At 40.4% G+C, this 21,027-nt stretch overlaps 1 protein-coding gene across 1 annotated transcript in view; it reads right to left on the bottom strand.

Moving 5' to 3' along the window:
- Positions 1–8,836: 8,836 nt before the first annotated feature.
- Positions 8,837–21,027, bottom strand: part of MCOLN2 (mucolipin TRP cation channel 2) — a 92,984-nt gene continuing 80,793 nt past the window's right edge. Inside the window, exons 12-14 of the mRNA XM_044005139.1 lie at positions 17,809–18,015; positions 14,744–14,865; positions 8,837–9,780 (exon numbers count right to left, since the gene is read on the bottom strand). Of these exons, the coding sequence (XP_043861074.1) occupies positions 9,744–9,780; positions 14,744–14,865; positions 17,809–18,015 (366 nt within the window). The 3' untranslated portion in view covers positions 8,837–9,743. The remainder of the gene's footprint in view (positions 9,781–14,743; positions 14,866–17,808; positions 18,016–21,027) is intronic.

Here is a 21,027-nt window from a genome sequence, read left to right as displayed (position 1 = left end):
CTTTGGAAACAAGATAAATTTTGGAATTTGGAATTGAAACCCTGATGGAAAAAATTCTAATACAGAATATTTAATCTGGAGTCAGACAACACGCATTCAAATCTCAGCTCTTCTCCCTTTGATCTCTGGGCCTCAGTTTCCTCATCTGTAAAATGAGGGCTGAGGACTGGTTGGTCTTTGAGGTCCCCTTCAGCTCTAAACCCAATGAACCCATGAATTTTTCAACATATCCTACAATTTAATTGTTCCTCATGTGCCTTTTTTGCAGGCTTTACCGTGGTTAATGTCAGCCTTGTGGTTTGAGTGTCATCGGCTTTTTATTTCTACCCACCACAACCTCCCTAGATACCGTAATGTTTTTCAAAAGTGCACTTAGAAAAATCAATCATGACAACCACTTTCTTACTAAACCTGTCATTTAGCAAACTTCTCATCTCATCATTGATCCTTCACAGAGTATTCAGAAAGATACCAATGATTGTTCAGGGTGATGTAGAGGGGGCTCTCATTGAGATACAGACTAGGTCCCTTCCAAGCCTGAAAAAGAAGATTCAGGGGGTTCTCTTAGCTGGGCGGAACTAGGAGCAATGGGAAGACATTGCAAAGTGGTCAATTTAGTCTTGATTGAAGCAAAAACTTCATTGAAAACTGCAAAAGCAGAACAAGCTATCTCAGGAGGTAATGAATGATAGCTCCTCATTGGAGTTCCTCAAACAAAGACTAGATGACCATTTGTCCGATGTGTCATGATGGGGATTCTTTTGGGGGGTATAGGCTGGGTAACATGGTCCCTGAGAGCTTCTTCCAGACTGAAATTCTATTATTCTGTGATATGAAAAGAAGTTGGTTCTTTTTCCAGTGGGCATTTAAAGACAAAGGATCAACTTTCTTGGCATGGAATTTTAGAGTTTAGGTAGAATCTCAGGCTCTATCTACTCCAGGAATTCTTAACCTAGGGTAAACTTGGGTTTTAAAAATATATCTATTTTGTACCTATTTCAATATAAATAATTTCCTTTGTAATCACATATTTTATTTTAGGCATTTAAAAACATCATTTTAAGAAGAGGGCATACACTTGAATAGACTATCAAAGGGGTCTGTGACTCCCTCAAATGTTGAAAACCTCAGATTTAATCCAACCCACTTCCTGCCCCCATAGAGAATCCTTACTGCAACACAAATACAAAGTGGTCATTTAATCTATCCTGGAAGACGCCCAAAGAGGGGCAGTCCACTGACTCCAAGCCACTCTTGAGCAGCTCTAAATATTAGGAAGTTCTTTTTCCCCTTGGCATCTTCAACTGATTGCCTCTAGTTCTACCCTCTGGGGTCAAGGAGAGCTAGTTGAATACCTTTTCCATTTTGTGGTCTTTCGAGTACATGAATTCAGCCATCCTTTCCTCTTGCCTTTCCTCCCCACCAACTCCACCAGTCTTCTCTCAGCTAGGCTTAATAGGCTCAGTTCTTTCCTCCTAAGGCATGTCCTCAAAGTCCTGCAAGTTCCTGGTTACTTTTGTTCTGGACATTCCTGCTGAAAGAGACTTCTTGGTCAGCAAAAACACAGCCCTTTCAATAGACGGCATTAATGCCATTTCCCATTAGCAAGAAACATCAGCAAATGAAGATGGAAATTCCCTTCCCTCAAAGTAAATGGTCCTCCTCTGGGATAACTCTACCTCATGAAGAGAGTAATAGCCACAGCTGATAAGAAGTGTATGAGGAGTAATTTGTGGCTAATTAGTGTAGCGTTGTTTAAAAAAAAAAGGCTTGAACTTAAAATGCTATCTAAACTCTTTCTATTATGGCTCATGAGCTAATTCAGGTATCATTAGAAAGTGACACATCCATCACCTGTGGTCATCCATTTCGGCGACTTTTTCAGACTTAAGATATTTCTGTAGAAGAAGCAAAGTAGCTAATGATACTAAAGCAATAGGCCATTATTATGGGTGCATTTTACCTCATACAAAGAGCCTTCGATTGAGACACCCAAGAAAAAGGAATAAGGAAGGACTTATAAGGATGGAGGGTGGTGGCAAGAAGACATCCAGATCAAAGTCGACATAGATCTGTAAAATGAGGGGATTAAACTGTATGGTCTCTGAGGTCCCTTCTGGTTCTAAATCAATGCTCATAGGATCTATGCCAGGTTCTCCACCTACCTCTTAGTTTGGTACAGACACACCTGAGCTACATATCTCTGACTCTGATCTGGATGTCTCCTTCCCTCATCCTTCTTCATCCTCTCCTCTTGGGAGTCTCATGTCAAGTCTTTTACTATGTGAGGGGAAATGTACCACAGAATAGGTGTGCTCCCCCAATAAAGAAGAGGTCTAAGTGTTTTACAGGGAAGGACAGAGGTTCATTGGTTTCCCATATCTAATGGTTATTTCTCACTAGAGGTCTTTATGCAGAGGTTAGATCACCATTATTGCAAAGGGAATTCTTAATCAGGGAGGGGTTGTACTAGATTTCCGACATAGGTTTGTTTCAAAGAAGGGAGAAGGAAGTACCAGACATGAGGAAGGGGCACCAACAGAACAGAGCCCGGAAGCCCCAAATTTTTCTGGATGGCCATATCACCATAATAAATCATCTTACCAGCTCACTACTGTCAATAGCTCCCACAGGTCTTTTAGTTCTCAGCTTGTTGTTGTAGTTATGCACCCATGAACGATGATGTGAAAATGTTTGGGTAAAACTCATTTGGCTTCATAATCATAAACAGGCCTAAGTGAAGAGAAGCATTTGGCCATCAGCAGCCCTTTTAGCAGTCTGTAATTTACGGCAACAGTTGTTTTGACCATCTAAGTAAAATGGTATCTGCCACCTCCCATTTGGTTTATCGTTTTTCCTAATAATTTCAGTGCATTTGCTTTTCGATTTTATTCATCGGCGACTCACAGTCAATTTTCTCTGAGGCACAGTATGCTCAAAATATCCTTCAGTATGAAAGCGGCTGGTTAGAGCAAATGCACATCCCTCCATCAGTAAGTGCGTCACTAAGTAACCTTAGAGGGAATGCAGAATTTAGCCTAACAGGACCACCGGTAATCTGCGTTTAGCAAGAGCTCACATCCTAAACCATTTTAATTGCTCTGTCAAGGGAGGAACTTTAGATGGAAATTGGATAAATCAGCTTTATTCTCTTTGGGGAAACTTTTCTTTCAACAGAGCTTTGTAGTCAATCCAGCCTTGGGGACAGGGAGAAAGTGCTTCACTGTCCTCCGAGGAGAGAAAATGCTTAAGGGAAAGCAGCAGCAATAAAGCCTGGTGGATTTTGAATCTGCTTTGATTTGTTTCATTGATGGGGGGAATTTTGATTGGTGTGGTACAATGGAGAGTGATGAATATGGAGGCAGCCCCCCAATCCCCCCTCCCCCGCCTATAATGCACTTCTCTCTCCTAGAATCCCAAGTTTTCAAAGCTCAGCCCAAGCACAACATATGTGAAACCCTTCCCCATGCTAATGCCTCCCTCAAAAAAGTAACCTTATGTTTAACTTATATGTCTGCATGTGTATGTACCATCTCCCCTAACAGAATGCAAACCTCTTGAGAGCAAAGACTGTTTCATTTTTTTAAGTATTTTTGTTTTTTTGGGTTTTTTGGTGAGCCAATTGGGGTTAAGTGACTTGCCCAGGGTCACACAGCCAGTAAGTGTTAAGTGTCTGAGGCCAGATTTGAACTCAGGTCCTCCTGGATCCAGGGCTGGTGCACTATCCACTGTGCCACCTAGCTACCCCTGTTTCATTTTTTGTATCTGAAGCACCAAGGCCAGTGTTGAGTGAGTGAGTGAGTGATGGAGTGACCCTGGGCAGGTCATTTAACTTCTCTGGGTTTCAGTTTCCTGAGGAAAGGGGGAATAAGAGGAAGGGAGGGGAGGAGAGGGGAGAGAAAGAGGGAGGGGAGGAGGGAAGGAGGAAGGAAAGAAAGAAGCATTTATTAAGCACTTACTCTGTGCCAAGTACAGTGTTAATCTCTGAGGATGCAAATAGAAGCAGAAAAAGAGAAAAATGTTTGAGTTTACGTTTTAATATGGGAAGATAATACATAAAAAGGGAGCTAAAACATGTAGGGGGAGGGGAAAGGTGCCTAGTATAGGGGCATAGTTATGAAGTCAGAAAGCTAGGAACAGGGCTGAGAAGGGAATGAAGGCAGACCTAGGACTCTCTACAACATGAAGGCTTCAGAAGGAACTCACCAATGGGAGAAGGGAATAAAATACTCCAGGTTCAAAAGTTTGAAAGGATGGGTGAATGTTCTAGGGTGGTACCTTGAATGAATTCTTCTCTCAAAGTCCCTTCAAACTCTGCTCCATTCTTCTGTTATAACACACGGTATTCTTTATACGTTTGCCTGTTTGTTGTATTTACTGTCTTGGAAGGTCCTTAAAATTTGTCCCTTTCGGACTTGACTTCTTTAAATCATAGGAGTTTTTTTTTTTTTTTGGTTTTTTTTTTTTGGCAGGCAATGGGGGTTAAGTGACTTGCCCAGGGTCACACAGCTAGTAAGTGTCAAGTGTCTGAGGCTGTATTTGAACTCAGGTACTCCTGAATCCAGGGCCAGCGCTTTAACCACTGCGCCATCTAGCTGCCCCCAAATCATAGGAGTTTTAATAAATAACATTTCATAATGTCATGCTTCAAGCCCCAAAATACTAAAAAAAAATTTCAAAATGAGAGCCATATCATTCCATATAGCTTGTTTGAACATGGTTTACATGTTGTTTCCCCTAAACTATGAAAGTCTTCAGAGCACAGACTGCCTTTTTACCTTTCTTTATAGCCTCAGCAGTTAGCATAGCACCTAGCACATAGTGAGAACTTAATAAATGTTTGTTGACTGACTGACCTAACCATCCACACTGGAAAAACTAAATGGATGAGAAAAATGCCTGTTGTCCAAACAGACATCATAGTTTTATACGCAACACATTGAGCTTGTCCAGCAGTATGTAAAATTTGAACAGGTTATAAAATCATAGTTCTGGAACCAGAAAAGAACTTAAGAGGTCATCTAATCCATCCTCTTTGCTTTATAGGTTGGTAAACTGAGGTCCAAAAAATATGAAGTGACTTGCCCAAGGTCACACACAAAACACTGCACAGACAATGTGCAGGTTTAGAAAGGTATTGGAAGAATCAGTACTGTAGATGGAAAAGACAAATGACAGGCATAAGTAGGCTACAGTACATTACTAATGCTAACTCAAAGGTTATAAATGGGACCAAAGACCTTGTAGAATTTACGAATAAAAAGTGGGCCAGTCCTATAGCAGGGGCAAGGCATGACCAATGAACACCCCAAACCCTGTAAGAAATAAACAGACCCAGGAAGCCTCCAACACATTGGGAAGACCTTTGATGATGAAATTTTGGGAGAACATGGTGAAGAATACCCCAGTAAAAGAAGACATGGATGGGATAGGGTTAGAGTGCTCTACATAAAAAGTCAGAAATGTTTGGATCTTAATTCCACCTCTGATGCTTATTGATTATGCGACCTTGGGTCCCTCAGGCTCAGTTTCTTCATCTATAAAATAGGGATGATACTTGTACCTTCTTCACAGACTGATGAGATTCAAACGGGACAATGTATGTGAAAGGGCTTTAAAAACCTTAAAGCCTCTTAGACATTTTAGCTGTTATTGTTATTATTTGTACCACTGGTGGCAATATCCATGTTGAGTAAGTTCATGGATACATTGAGGTATTTCTCAGTCAAGCAAATTATCTCCTCACCTCCCTGGCTTCCTTTAAGTCCCAACTAAAATCCCACTTTCTACAGGCAATCTTCCCCAACTCCTTTTACCCCCAGTGCCTTCCCCCTCTTATTTCCTACTTATCCTGGATATAGCTTGTTTTGTAGATGATGGATAGATAGATGGTAGGTAGATAGATAGATGGATGGATGTTATTTTTCCCATTTGATAGTAAACTTTTTGAGGACAGGGATTGTAAAGCCCTTTTTTATCCCCAGCAGTTATTAACACATTGGCATGTAGTGGGTGCATAATGTTTATTGAATTGAATCGATTGAAGAATACCTAAAATCAGTGAGGAAATGGTAAGAGAATAGCAACTTTTTCTCCCCTTGAGTTCCAGTTCCCATGTGCCTGACAAATCACATCCTAAAGTATTCAGTTTGTAACTGTTTGAGAAATCATGGAGAACGACAAAACTACTGTGCTACTGGAGACAGCAAAGGTTGTGCTAACTTTTTAAAAGGGTCAAGGTCAAGCGAGCTTGTCATTGATTTCTGGAAAAATCTGGGCCCAAATTTTTATAAGGCAGTGGTGGTAAGCATTTATGGAAGCAAATGGTGATCACTATAAGTCAACATGAGTTCATTAAGAATGTGCCATATGGGGCAGCTAGGTGGCGCAGTGGATAGAGTATTGGCCCTGGAGTCAGGAGTACCTGGGTTTAAATCCGGCCTCAGACACTTAACACTTACTAGCTGTGTGACTCTGGGCAAGTCACTTAACCCAAATTGCCTCACTAAAAAAGCAAAACAAAACAAAACAAAAAAAAAGAATGTGTCATACCAGATTAAACTAATTTCCTTTTTTTATGTCCAGCCCTGCCATGCTACTGTTGTGCCCCCTCCTTTCTCATCTACTCCTTGGTTGAGAAGATTGGCATTATGAATCCCTCTGCCTTCCCACCACCCCTAAAAGCATCTGCTTCATTACCTGCTCCCCCTACTTTGCTCAAGTCTCAGCAGATGAGATGGCTTTTTTTCTTTATTCAGGCTAACTCTTGTCCTTGTACCCTCAATCTGATCTCTTCCTGAAACCTGAGGAACTTGCCTATCCATTATTCCCTGTCCAGTCTTCAATCTTATCCTGGCTATTGGTTCCTTCCCCACTTTTTATAAACACCCCCCCATCCCCCATCTTAGAAAAAAAAAAAACTCTTGCTTGACCCTATGGTCATCTCAAGCTCTCATCCTATAAAATCTATTCTCCCTTTCACCAACAGTTGTTTGCACATGCTACCTCCACTCCCCATCTCTATCCCTTGCCTCAACCTCTTGTAATCTGGTTCTTGACCCTACTATTCTACTGAATATACTCTAAAAAAAGGTAACCAGTGGGTTTTCCAACTGCTTCATGATGGTCTTGTCAAAATCCTTATCCTTTTTCTAGCTTTGGACACTCTTCTTTCTTGAGTTTTATGAATGGGCTCTCTTGGTTTCTCTCCCACCTGAGCCTTCCTTCTATTTCCTTTGGTGACAGGAGAGGCAATTCTACCTGACATGGAGGGGACTTGGACACTTATCCCAAAATCAATGAATTGTCATTAGAAAGTCTTCCCAACCATTAGAATTGTCCATAAAAGGAACAACCTTTCTGAGGTGATGGTTTTCACATCCCTGGAGGTCTTCAAGAGAAGTCTAGGTGCCCATTTATCTGGGATATTATAGAAGGGATTCATAATTGAGGTAGGTGGTCATTTTTCAGCTCAAAGATTCTAGGATTCTATGGTCCACTTGACATCTGAGAGAACGTAAAATCCTCTTGTATCCCCAGTACCAGGTATGAGGGAAATGAGCAAAAGTAATCCTAGTGGGGCAGCTAGGTGGCTCAGTGGATAAAGCACCGGCCCTGGATTCGGGAGGACCTGAGTTTAATTCCAGCCTCAGACACTTGACACTTACTAGCTATATGACCCTGGGCAAGTCATCTAACCCTCATTGTCCTGAAAAAAAAAAAAGGCATCCTAATTTTGCCATTTGCTGATGACCTGTAGGATTTGGGGCAAACCACTTTCCTCAGTCTGTTTAGTCATCTGTAAAATTAACAAGGTGGACTAGATAACCTCTGAAGTTTTTTTTTCTAGCTCTAAATCAATGATCTTATGATATTCACAGAATGATGCATATCTTAGCCATTTTCTTAGTAGTCCTAAATGTTATTCAAGAAAGCAAAAACAAATTTATAAGCATGTCCCAGAACAGACACTGGTCTAGGCACTGGTCATGGGGAAGTTTCTTTGTGATTGCCCTATCAGCAAAAAAAAAAAAGTCAGGCAAGAAAAAGAGGGAGAAGCCTGGGGAATTGCTGAAATAAACCAGGTACCTGTACCAGTAGAGGAGAAAGTGTCTTCCAACTTTCAAAATGATCTTCTCTAATGGAAACTTGGAGTAAAGAAAAAGAATCAGAATTGAAGAATGGTTTGTCCCATATGTACTCATTAACTGCAGAGTTGAGAGCAACCCACCCCCTCTCCTCCCATAATGAACTTGGAACAGATGATGCAGAGGGAAAGTTACAATTGTCGTGATTTTTTTAAAAATGAAAATACAATGTTACAACATACGCAGGAGAACCTTGAAGGAAGATTTTTCTTCTTTTAACTTCTTCCACTGGGAGCAACGGACAGTATTGGAGGGAGGCAGAAGAAATAAAACAGTTCTTGGAAGAAGGTCCTAGTCAGAGGATAATGGGAGTATGAGACCATCATTAATCTTTTTCAAGCAAGAATCCTAGCTGGGATCCAAGAAAGAGAATTAAAGGCCACTGTGTCTAACAGAAAAACTCCAAGTGTGCATGAGTATATTATATGCCTGGAAAGGGAAGAAATGTAATCAAATGAACTAATCTTGATCCTGGGTTCTTGTACTCAGTCATACCTCCCCCACCCCATACACACACACACCCCAAGTCTGGAATCTGACTGGAGAAAATCATCTAAATTCTTTGGTTTAGGCAGAGAGTAGTCTACCACTTCCCTTGATTATTTAATACTGACATCCTAGTATGAAACATCATACAGTACCATGAATTGTCATAAAAATATATTTATTGACTTAACAAATTGCCATGTTATCATAACTTGAAAGGTAAACAGCACATTGATGATGTTCAATCAGGAATCAGTTTATACTGAAATGTGTGCTGTCCATGCAATAACCGTGTCTCCTCCCCCCAACCTTCAATTAGGTTAGTGTGCAGTTACCAAGTAACCCTCATGGTAAGTATGGGTTCAAATGAGCCAGTCTCCAGCTAATTCACGAGCTGACCCATTAAGATTAAGATTTCTAAGTCAACAATGAAGTAGAAAAAAAAACACAGGGAAAAATTTTAAAAACAGTTCAAGAAATATCTCTAATAACAGTAAATTGCTTTAGCTCACTTTAAGAATTAAAAAGAAATCTTTATGTCTTTAAATGGCTTAACAGGTCTTCAGTTTGGGGTCTTTTAGTTTCGTCCAGCAACCAACCTCACTGACATGAGGATCATTAAAAACATCTTCCAACCCCAAGCATCACTTTTCTTCCTGTTAGTCTTTCCTAGGAACGACATGTCTCAATGTATGTGGTTTTAACACCATTATTTTAAAGTCTTTGAAATATGTAATATTTATTTCACTTCCTCTCCTTATTTCCCCCCTGCCAAATGTTTCATCTTATAAATAAGACAAACTGGGGAAAAAAAATTAGTTGTCTCTATCTTAATGTAGTTAAGCTCCTAGAGAGATGGGTGGTCTAGTTCTTTGTCATTCAAATACATAAAAAAGTAGCTGCAGTTCTTCAGCCAGTGGGTAGCAGCAATTAGCAGCTTCTCTTTCCCGGCTCTGCAGTTCAGTAAGTCAGTCTGTTTATGGAAACACAGGTCCAAATTCTGTCTCTTTGCAATCTGAGTAACTGTTTCAACAACAATAGCTTGGTCCCACCCTGCATTTCCACGGTGTAAGGAGGCCTGAAGTTCCATTCTCTCTGACCAGCAGGTCCTTAGTTAATAAGTATCAAATTGTCATCACTTCCTTGCCTGTAACAGAGAGAGGGGGAGGTGGGGGGAGGAAAGAAGATGGAAGAACAGCATGATTCGAAATCTTACTGCAGAGAATTAAGAGCACATAGCAAAAGATATACTTCAGCATTGTAAACACCTCAGGTTAAATACAGTTCTTGTTGTTGGGGGGGGGGGTTGTGGAGGGAGTGGACACAAATTTGTGATTTCATTAGTGTTAGGAACATCCTGGTGTGGAACATTTACCCACCGATGCAGAGATCAGCATCTCTGAGAAGTTGGCTCAAGTGCCCCGTCACATAGGTGGTATGTGTCAGACAGCTCTTGAACCCAGGATTTTCTGACTTAAACTCAATGAATGCCTCTCAAACTCAATGAATAATTTTTAAAAGAGAAATACATATTTTTAAGTACTGCATACATACTCCTTTCAAAGGACAGGCATTTTCCTAGGTTAACCATCTCTTATGAACATTTGTTGCTCTTGTTTTGTTCAGACCTTATCAATGCTTAAGTGGTTGACTTTTTCTTACCTTCTAGCAGTCTCTAAGAACTAAAGATGTGCCCTGACTCCAGTGTCAACCCTTCATCGTGTTTACTGAATCATAACTACCCATGCTCATTATGAGGTACAGCAACTTCCTAACAATCTCCAGCCTTGACGATATAAACCCATTCTGAGACTCTTCACATAACATAATTACTACTACCACCCTGCTCCTAATCTCCACTTTCCCGCTTCACCAATTGGCATCATTATGATCCCACAATGCAATTAACTTTCTAGTAGACTGTAAGATGCTTGAGGTCAGGAACTAAACTATTCATCTATCATTATGTCACTGGTGCTTACCCCCAGGTCTTATATATTTAGGTTAAATATATCAGCAGGAACTTAACACACATTTGTTGGGTTGAATTTATTGAGTTCAAGTTCTCATATATATTATTTCCCCAATAGAATGGAAGAGCCTTGAGGGCAGGCATTATTTCTTTGCTTTTTCCCCCCCTTCTTTTTTAATCTTCATCTCCCCACAAGCTAACACCATGCCTGGAACACAGTAGGTATTCAAAAAACACATCCTGATTGAGACTGACTGTCCATTTCTGGCTAAGCACTTCAAAGGTAGGCTGTCTCTACCTAACCATCACCTCCATTTTTCCCCAGCATGAGTTTGGCCTTTCATCTTATTCCACTGCAATCAAGCTTATTAAGGTCACCAATTTCAGTTTAACCTTTCTGGCCCAACTAAAGGCTTCTTTTATTTCCCCTGCTCTACATACCTGTTACTTTTGACACTGTTAATGTCCAGCACTTCTTTGATCCATTTCGCAGCTGTAGATTCATACTCCCCATCCTTTTATCATCTAATGGCCAAACTAGAATACCTCAAAGGTCCCTTTCCACCTTTTGATCCTATGATCTTTGGTGAGTTTCTCCTCTTCTCTTCCCCCAGTAATTACACACATCTTCCAAGATTCAAACTTGAACCATATTTAATCCTTCCCTGGGAAACTAATTTACTTGTAATGGACATCTGCCTTAAATCTGCTTATGTTCCTTGAGGTCCACAAAATATCCCTGATGCCCTGCCACGACCTAAAATGACCTAACCTGAAAATCACCATCCATTCCCAATGTGAACAACAGCAACAAAAAAAGGCTAAACTCAAGACAAAAGTCTTAAATCTGAATTCCATTTCTGCTATTTACTATATGTACAACCTTGTACAAGTCATTCACCTCTATGGACCTCTGACTCCTGTAAAATGAAGGCATTGGACTGGGTGACCTCAAAAGTGCTTTTACTGCCACATAGCAGGAGTTCTTAACCTTCATTGTGGCAAAAACCCCTTTAGCACCCTGAAGAAGGACCCCTTCTCAGAATCATGTTTTCAAATGCATAATAATTTTTTTAAGTTAATGAAAATGAAAATGTATTTTCCCCCCAACCCAAATTCATAGACTCCCCTCCTGAAACTTACATAGGTCAGATATGGAACTGAGGTCATCGCTCTTTATTCACTCATCTAACAGCATCCTTTATTCCCCAATGGTAGTACCAACTCCTCTGCTTCCACAGACCCAATCTTACATCTTCCCTTCATTCCACCTTCTATTTCATAGCATTTCATTGGGGTTTTGTGCACAAAAGGGCCTCCTTGTTGATCTGACATCCTCTTCTCCTTCCTGACTCCTGTCCAGTCTGTCAACAAGTCCTGGAGTCACCATGCATCTGTCCATCACTGGTTAGATGTGGCAGCATGGATGGCACTGGAGACATTCATGGATGGAGCTGTTCTTTGCAAAGAGATGGCTTTTCCAATATACCACAATTACAGCCCCTTGGGGCAGATTGTGGTATAAACTAAGCAGCCAAACTCCAATGACATTTCAATTATCTTTCAGGAGTCATACCTCCACATCCCTCTAATGTATTTGTCTTTGCAAAAAACAAATAACAAACAGGCCCACAATTCTCAGAGCCCTCCACCAAACAGGGCACCACTCAGGAGCCAAATGCCAATCAAAGAAAATGAATTTGCATTTATCCAAGCTCACTGCTGCAATTAAATGTTCATAGAGGATGAAATGTCATTAAAAATCGACTCTTCTCAGAAGCCCTCATTTCATATTTACCAGGCATTCTTTGGAAATGCTCAATCATATCCTCATTTCAAATCCCAAGACAGAGTATGAATTGATTAACAGAGAAATACGTTCTATGCTCTGAAACAGCAACTCAATTTTTCTGTCTTTTTCCCCCCTAGGGGTGGTTTAGATTATTTTTCTCAAACAAATAGGAACTCAGTCTTTTAATGTAGGAAAAGAGGTATTTTGCAGCTGTATTCTCTTTTTTACTTGATACAAATTTATACATATGTGTGTATACATACACATATAAACAGACACACACTCTATATATATATATACATATATATGTTGACTTGAAAGCCCCTAGTTAAGAGGAAACTACTACCTTCTAAGCATATTTAAGAAGCTATTAAGCTCAGATTCAGTCTAGTCTTCAAGCTCTTTCTCTGCTTCTGTTAAGTCTGATTTCAGAACACAGGCAGGATGCTTTTGGAATAATCAGATAGAGAACCCACCAAATGCTAGGAAAAGATGCCTTCCCAACCAGGCAGAGGAGCCAGTGGGGATGGATCTGACTGAGCATCTGAATGTGGTCTCAAATCAGCTTTCCTCCTCTGGCTAAAGCTTTTCACTTCCAGAGAGAGAGAGAAAGGGAGGAAAGAAATGTATTTGGTTTCACATTTTTGAAAGCTCCCTTCTCTCACTCCCAAATTAAGAGTTCATTTGCTAATACTCCCTTCAGATAACTGGACCTGGTGGTTGGGGGTTTTGCCTCTACATCAAGGTTCTTACCCTTTTTCTGAGTGTCATTAGAGACTTTTGATCATCTGCTGAAGCCTATGAACCCCTTTTCAGGGCAGCTGGGTGGTGCAGTGGATAGAGCATTGGTCCAGGAGTCAGGAAGACTCATCTTCCTGAGTTCAAATCTGGCCCCAGACACTTACTGTGTGACCTTGGGCAAGTCACTTCACTGTTTGCCTCAGTTTCCTCATCTGTAAAGTGAACTGGAGAAGGAAATGGCAAACCACTCCAGTATTTTTGCCAAGAAAACCTCAAATGAGGTCACAAAGGGTTGACCATGACTGAACGACGACATGAACCCCTTCTCAGAATAATGTTTTTTAAAATTTCCTAATGAAAGGAAATACTGCATTTCGGGTAGAAATTAAAAATAAAGATGTAATTTCTTTCCCCATCTAAGTTCATGGATTCCAGGTTAAGGACCCTTCCTCTAAACCAAAAACAAACAAAAACCCCCAACACTTTTAATGCTTAATTTTGCTTTCAAAACACCTATTCAACTCAATTTTATTCAACCAATATCTTGCAAGCTCCTTTATGCACTAGACACTGAGGACAAAGACAAAAACAAAACAACCCCTCCCCTCAGGGACCTTGTACTCTACTCTCCTTGTAGGGACATCCAACAACACTCTGCTAACAACTATTAAAAAGAGAAAATTTCTGACCTACTCTGCCATCTTCCCAGAATGCTCCAATCCATTTCTTTGGCTTTTAAAACATCTCTAAGAAAGGGACACAACAAATCCAAGTCCTCAATCTTGGCCAAGTGACTCATAAAGTCTATGGTGGGAAAGGACTTTTGGGGTCATCTTATCCATTTACAATTCAGCTGGCTGGGGCTAGAGAATGCAGTGAATAGGGGGAAAGCAAACCTTCCCACTGAGGAATTAGACCAACAACATCCTCACCAATCCGCTCATTTTACAAATGAGGAAACTAAGGCCCAGAGAGATGAAGTGATTTTTATAGGGTCACATAAGTAGTAATTAGCAGAAATGGCATTTAAAGGTCATCTAATTCCAAATCCAGCTTCTTTGACCGAACCAAAAATGCTTTTGGAGTCCTTCTGCCTCTCACTTCATACCTTCATACAGGCTGTCCCCCATTCCTGGAATGCTCTCTATCCTGGAACCTCTACGTCTCTTCATGGTTCAGCTCAAGTGCCACATTCTATTCCCCTTGAAACTAGTGATTCCTACCCTCTCCCTCCTTTTCACCAAAGTAATTTAATTTGTACACATTTTTATTTACTTAACTATGTACTTTTTTCTTTCCAGCAGAGCACAAGCTCCTTTGTGTTTCCAGAGCCTAGCATAGTGCTTGACCTGTGGGAGGGTTTTAATAAACATTTGTTTGATTGAAATCAACTTAACTTGATTGTTTATACAATACCACACTGTCCTATCTCATAAGAAGAGATAGTCATTTTCAAATGTGACTGACAGAAAAAGAAACCAATTCCCTGGAATACATTGTTTTCCAAACATGGCTTTAGCTTTGGAACAAACTTTTTAGACCAAGAGAATGGTCTCTCAGGAACACCAGAGGGCATCGATGAATCAAGGAAATGGCTGTACCCACCTCTGACAGCAGCAGAGAAAGGTCACGGGTGTGGGAGCTTGTTTCTGATACTCTTCGTTGCCACTGCATTCCTTTAGGAATTCCTGAAGGTCCGTTAGAGGAAAGCCATTCTGTTGGTATTTCTTTTAAAAAATCACATAATGATGTTACCTTATTTATAGAGGGTGAGAAATCATTCCCATTGTCAACAGTCCAAAGCCACCTAGGCTAGAATAGAGCTCTCCCACACTAGGAACAGAGATCCAAGAGCTGATACTAAGTTGAATTAAGCTGTCACTACAGGAACAGAGAAGGCAGGGCCACCATGGAAACCAAGATACAAATGAATATAAAAATCCAAGAGAGAAAGGGAGGGAGCTAACTCTTTAAAATTAGATATGTATATTGGAGTGCTCCATAAACTATGAACGATTATAAAGTATTAGGATCAAGATGGGATGGATAATAATAAAACTTTCTATAGACTAACCCTAATCTACCTACCTTTCCTCCCTCTCACCTTCCTTTCTTCTTCCTTCTCTCCCTCTTTTCTTCCAGCCATCCCTTTTCTCCTTCCTTCTTACTATTTTAGTTGTTTAGATAACTTTCCTTCCATCCCTCCTTCTTCCCTTTCTTCTTCCTCCTTCCTTTCCTCCATTTTCCCATCTATCCCTTCCTTCTAGCCATCATTTCCTTCTTTCTTCCCTTCTTCCCTTTTCTTGGGTTGTTTATGTAAAATATTCCCTTACCCCAGGGATCAGTTATACATTTGCCCCAAGTTCTGCATTTTTTATTCTTTTGCACAGGTGAGAGGTGGAGCCCCCTAAAATCAGAATTTATCTGTAAAAGCTTAATGAAGGTAGATTGTTCCAGCCAACTATCATGTACCTCCCCCAACCATGCCAGCCCCTAATCTCCTCATGTCCAATGGAAGCTCATGGGAGTGACCCACATGAATATTTAAGCTTGGAATACTTTTAGGAATATTTCAGCTTCAAAGATTCATTCTCTAGAATTATAGTAGGTAGCTATTATCTCCCACATAAGTGCTCACTCTTGTTATTAAAGCAAATTGTATTTGATGCTAATGTGAAGATGACAATTCACTAATCTCCTTGTACATATGTTTGCTAGTTAAGAGTTTTTCAATGAAGTTGACTTTCTAGGTGTTATGGGTCAAATGTGAAAAGGAGGCTAAGCAGGGGAGGGGTTGGAACTTCCAACCTCTTCCCAACAATGGCATTACATCTCAAGTGGGTCTCCATGGACAGTGAGTCTCACCATCTGAAAAATGAGTTTCCATGTTGAGCCATCATCACTATAAACACTGAGCTAGAGCTATGTCACACTTGAGACTATTCAAGCTATCTCGATCTTGACCTGAAAGATAACGTCTATCCTCAAATCCCAGAATCTCTGCATTGGAAAGGGGCCTCCAAGGTCCTCTAGAACTACTCACATCTGAACAAGAAAGAATTCTCTCTACTTTTTTGACAAGAGGTCACTTAGCCTTTGTTTGCAAATGTCTAGGAGGAGAAAATCACCATCTCCTGGAACAGTTCATTCTATTTGAAAACAACTCCAAATTTTTTTTAAACAAGTATTTATTATCTCTCCCCCTCCCCCCCACCCCCATTGCCCCATAACTGAAATACACATATACACATACACATACATGTGTATGCTCATGACACACATAGTCCAGCAAAATAGATTTCAACATTGACCGTGTCCAAAAATATATCTTATTTTGAATTTTAAGTCCATTACCTCTCTGGTAGGTGGTGGCTGGCATAATTTCATCTTCATTGCTCTGGATTTATGGCTTATCATTGACAGCTCTAATTGTTTTTCTTAGATTAAACTAAAATTTGCCCCTCTACTGATTCTACCCATTTCTCCTAATTCTGTCCCCTGTGGCCAAGCAGAGTATTTATTCAAAAGCTGAATGAACTGCTTTGTCTGGCGGTGGGTTCCCCTCCTCATTTAAAGTTTTTCAAGCAGAGGCTTGGATGACTGGTTGGTGTATGTATTGTATATTTCAGGTATGGCCTGAAGGTCTCCTTCAAACTCTGAACTTTGTCATTCTGTCCAATCCCTCTTCCACGTCAATCCTCCAAATACCAAATACTAAAGAGTCTCCCCCACCCCCACCCAAGTTTTCTATTAGTCAGTTTAAAGACCCCCAGTTCCTTCATGTGATCCTTACATGACATGAGCTCAAGGCCTCTCATTCCACTAGCTACTCTTCTGGATACTCCCCAGCTTGCCAATGTTCTTCCTAAAATATAGTATCCAGAACTGAACAAATTATTCCAGATGGGAACTGTCTACTCCTTTAGCCCTGGAACCATGAACAATGATCAACTAAACTCAGGCATTGTTCCTGGATAGGGTGTGTCAATCGCCGGAAACCAAGACAGAATTAGCTATAAGACACAATGTTACATGATAAATGATAAGTGTTTTACCTAAATTTTCTATCCATTCCCCCTCACCACCCCTATTCCCCAACACAATACTCTGTATACAACAGATGTTTAACAAGCTTTTATTAATTTATCCACTGGGAATTAAATAATAGAAACTCCTCTTACTCAATTTAAAACAACCCTTTAGGGTTAAGTACTTGAAGCTTCATTAGAAGAGAAAGAAAATCACAGGTATCTGGCCAGTCACCTGTCAAAGGATGCTTGTACAACATTACTGTGCACAGACTGGCATCCAGTATTTAGCTTACAAGTAGCTATATCAAGCTCTATCTGAACTGATTACTGGAATGTCACCATCTTAGTTTGTTTTGCTGCTGGATGAAAATCCAGCTCCCTTTCAGATCTGAACATGAGATTACATAGAACTGCTGCTCTGAAAATTTATCTCCCTGGGGCTTCCGTTACATTATCTATAAAACAAGGGGGTTGAACATGATGAGCTCTAAAAGCTTTTCCAGCTCTCACTCAGTAAACTCTATGTTCCTCCCTCCTTAACCATCATGCCTGGTAGTCAGCCAGCACCCTTCAAAGGAAAACACTGTACCATTTGTTTGTAACACAAGATTGAATAATTAAGACGAAATAACAATTTACCTTAATGGTGTCATAGGAGTCGGTAATAAGTGCGATGAAGAGACTGAGAATCATGTAGATAAAAAGGCTGATGAAGGAATATAAATACACGCGACTGAAGAGCCACACCAAGATGCTCTTTTGCTGGATTTCAGCAAAGGTTGCGAACATGTCGTCACCATTCACCAGAGAAAACAAGCATTCAGCCACTGTGCTCAGGTCTTCAAACTTGGTTGGGGTAGGGAGGGGAAAGAAGAGGAGAGGTTTTAATTTCCAAAGTCCATTTACACAGTAGGAAAAATAGCTCAGCTTGGTTTTTAAAACATTAGGAATTCAGAAATCTACTGGCAATGAAAACGCATGGGCTTCTACCCAACCATGCATATGTTTGTGATTGGTGATGTCAGCTTGGGTCTTTTCCTATGTTATGGGTAGCATTTCTTGGTGGTTCAGATAGGTATTATTGATACAAAGGAAATCTATAGGTCCAAGGGCCCAAGGGTTAAAACACTAGATTCAAAGTGAAATAGGATCATGCTATTGAGAAAACAACAAGGTTCCATTAGGTGAGATAATTCAGCTCTTCTTACAAAAGCCTATTAGTCCAAACGAGGTATCTTCCCAAATCATTGCTCTCATTGTTATCTCTCTCCTACTTAAAAACATGCAATGGCTCTCTAATGGTTAATAAACAAGCCCAGACTTCTCTGCTTGGCTTTTCAAGCTCTCAAAAAATCAAGCCCCCATTTTATCCACTCAAATTTACTCATTCAATCATTCATTGCCCAACTCAAATTTATTTTTAAAAGAAAGTTTCTTTAAAAAAAATGAACTGCATTTAATCAACATTAATATTTCAACATACAGAAGAAAAAACAAAGGATTGTACACACAAACTGTAAACTTTTGTTCCCTATAACTTTTTTAAAAAGAAAGATGAAATTTAACAAGTTTGCATCCTCCTAGACTTTTAAAATTTTTTTAATTTTCAATCTTAATAGTATTTTATTTTTTCCAGTTACAGGTAAAGATAGTTTTCAACACTTCTTTTTATAAGATTTTTGAGTTCCAAATTTTTCTCCCTCCCTTTCCTCTCCTGTCCCCAGTACAGAAAGCAATCACATTACAATCACATTAAACATATTTCTGCATTAGTCATATTGTGAAAGAAGAATCAGAACAAAAGGAAAAACCTCAAAAAAAAAGTAGAAATAGTATGGTTCAATCTGCATTCAGATTCCACAGTTCTTTTTTCTGGATGTGGAGAGCATTTTCCATCGTGAGTCCTTTGGAATTGTCTTGGATCACTGCACTGCTTAGAAGAGCTAAGTCTATCACAGTTGATTCTCACACAATGTTGCTGTTACTGTGTACAGTGTTCTCCTGGTTCTGCTCACTTCACTCAGCATCAGTCCAGTTAAGCCTCCTGACCTTTTTTGTTCTAATTCACTGCTTACTGTTTCCCTCAACACCCTTTACTTCAATTCAATTCAATTCCTTGCTCATCCCCACCTCGAAAGCCTTTCCTCTGTGCCCTGCCCTCTTTCTCTGCCTGTCCAAATATTAACCATTTTCAAGACCTAACTCTCTTTACCTCCTCTAGAAAGCATTCCCTGGCTTCTTTCAGTCCATTCTCATCTCTCTTTGTTGCATTCTTGCTGCATTTAGCCATATATTATAGCAACTAACTGTTTTCTAAATTATTTCATCATCTTTTCTCTCGCCACTCTCCCTAGGGTGTTAGCAACAATAGAGGCCAGGACTACATTCCATACTTCTTTCTCCTTCACAAAAAAAGTCCAGCAGGGACTGGCCTCAATACTTACTGACTGATTAAGACTAGTCTTTTGCGTATTAAAATTATAAGACAGAGTCAGAAGGAAGCTTGAAAGTCAGATAGTCTAGCCCCTTCATTTTACAGATGAGAGAAATAAGGTCTACAGAGGATTAGTGACTTGCCCATGGTCACATAAGCAGTGCCTAAGCTAGGATTTGAGCCCAAATCCTCTGAATGCCTGTGTTCCCCTTCTACTGGATCACATTATCCACAAATAAGGAGCCAGAATTCAAACCCAATAGCCAAGTAAAATAGCTGAGAAGCAGGGGTACCCTAGGTCCTTTGGAATCAAGCAATGGCAGGGTAAATCCTGTGTAGGGCCCAAAGGTAACATGCAAAGTGCATTATGTTAATAAAATAAGTAGAGCTCTTTCCCAAGCTGCCCTTTTCATATTACACCTCCCCTCCCCCAAGCACAAAGTTTGCATCTTTCTTGGCCTTGAATTCTATCACACACCTGCCTTTTGGATATAGCTCAAGGTCCCTGGCCCTTGGTCTGTAGGGAAATATCACTGATGGTTCCATATTTATCCAGCCACCATTGAACAGAGAGGTAGTCTGAATCCTAGGCACTGGGCTAGGAGCCTCGGGAAGTACACAATCCCACCCCCCTATTGTGACCCAGAGGCATCTGTGGCTTGGCTAGTTAGGGTTAGGGTAGTCTGACACCATAAAAGAGGAGAGAGCAAACTGCCACAGAGGGAACAGACCAAAGACATGTACCTCATTAACAACAACTCCAACCAGCCAAGCTAAACCAGGACTTCTGTTAACGAGCCAGAGGGCAGTGTTAAAGAAACACACACACACACACATGGGAATGCACCAGTAAGCAAGTCATTTAACAATGTGCAAATTTTTATTTAACAGTAAAAAGGTCAGAGCTTATGGAGTAAATCATTTCCATTCCCACCACAGGCCTTGAGCCAGTGAATTTAAAACAGTTTTCTGTAGTTGTCAATCATCACTGGACAGCTCCATCAATAAGTCATGTTTATTTCCTGGAACTCCATTAGGATCGAGCCAATTAGTGTTCCTAATTGCAAAACTCAAGAAAATTCTAGGCTTCACAGAATGTCCAGAATTTGCAAGCATCCTAGGCCTGTCTGGCAAATAGCAGTAAAAGGACACTGATTGGGTTGGAATAGAGTTCGGTATCAAATTCATTCCTCCTGTTTCTTCCGCATTAATTAAGGCACAGTTAAATTGGAAAGCATTAAAGAGATTTATACTCATGAAGCCTCCCATCCCCGGTGTGTGTTTAAGACTTATCTCACCCCACCTATCGGCTGTGGAGAGCAAAGCCCCAGTAAGTTACAAACGACTGGCCCCCACTCTCTGTCATTTCATGCACTGTTACCTAGGGATCTCACGCTGACAGCAGAAGGAGCTGGGAGCGGGAG

Source organism: Dromiciops gliroides, chromosome 4 (genome assembly GCF_019393635.1).
Source record: "Dromiciops gliroides isolate mDroGli1 chromosome 4, mDroGli1.pri, whole genome shotgun sequence".
Taxonomy (NCBI): domain Eukaryota; kingdom Metazoa; phylum Chordata; class Mammalia; order Microbiotheria; family Microbiotheriidae; genus Dromiciops; species Dromiciops gliroides.
Note: the sequence above shows the minus strand (reverse complement) of the source record. Positions and strands in the feature narration are given on the sequence as shown.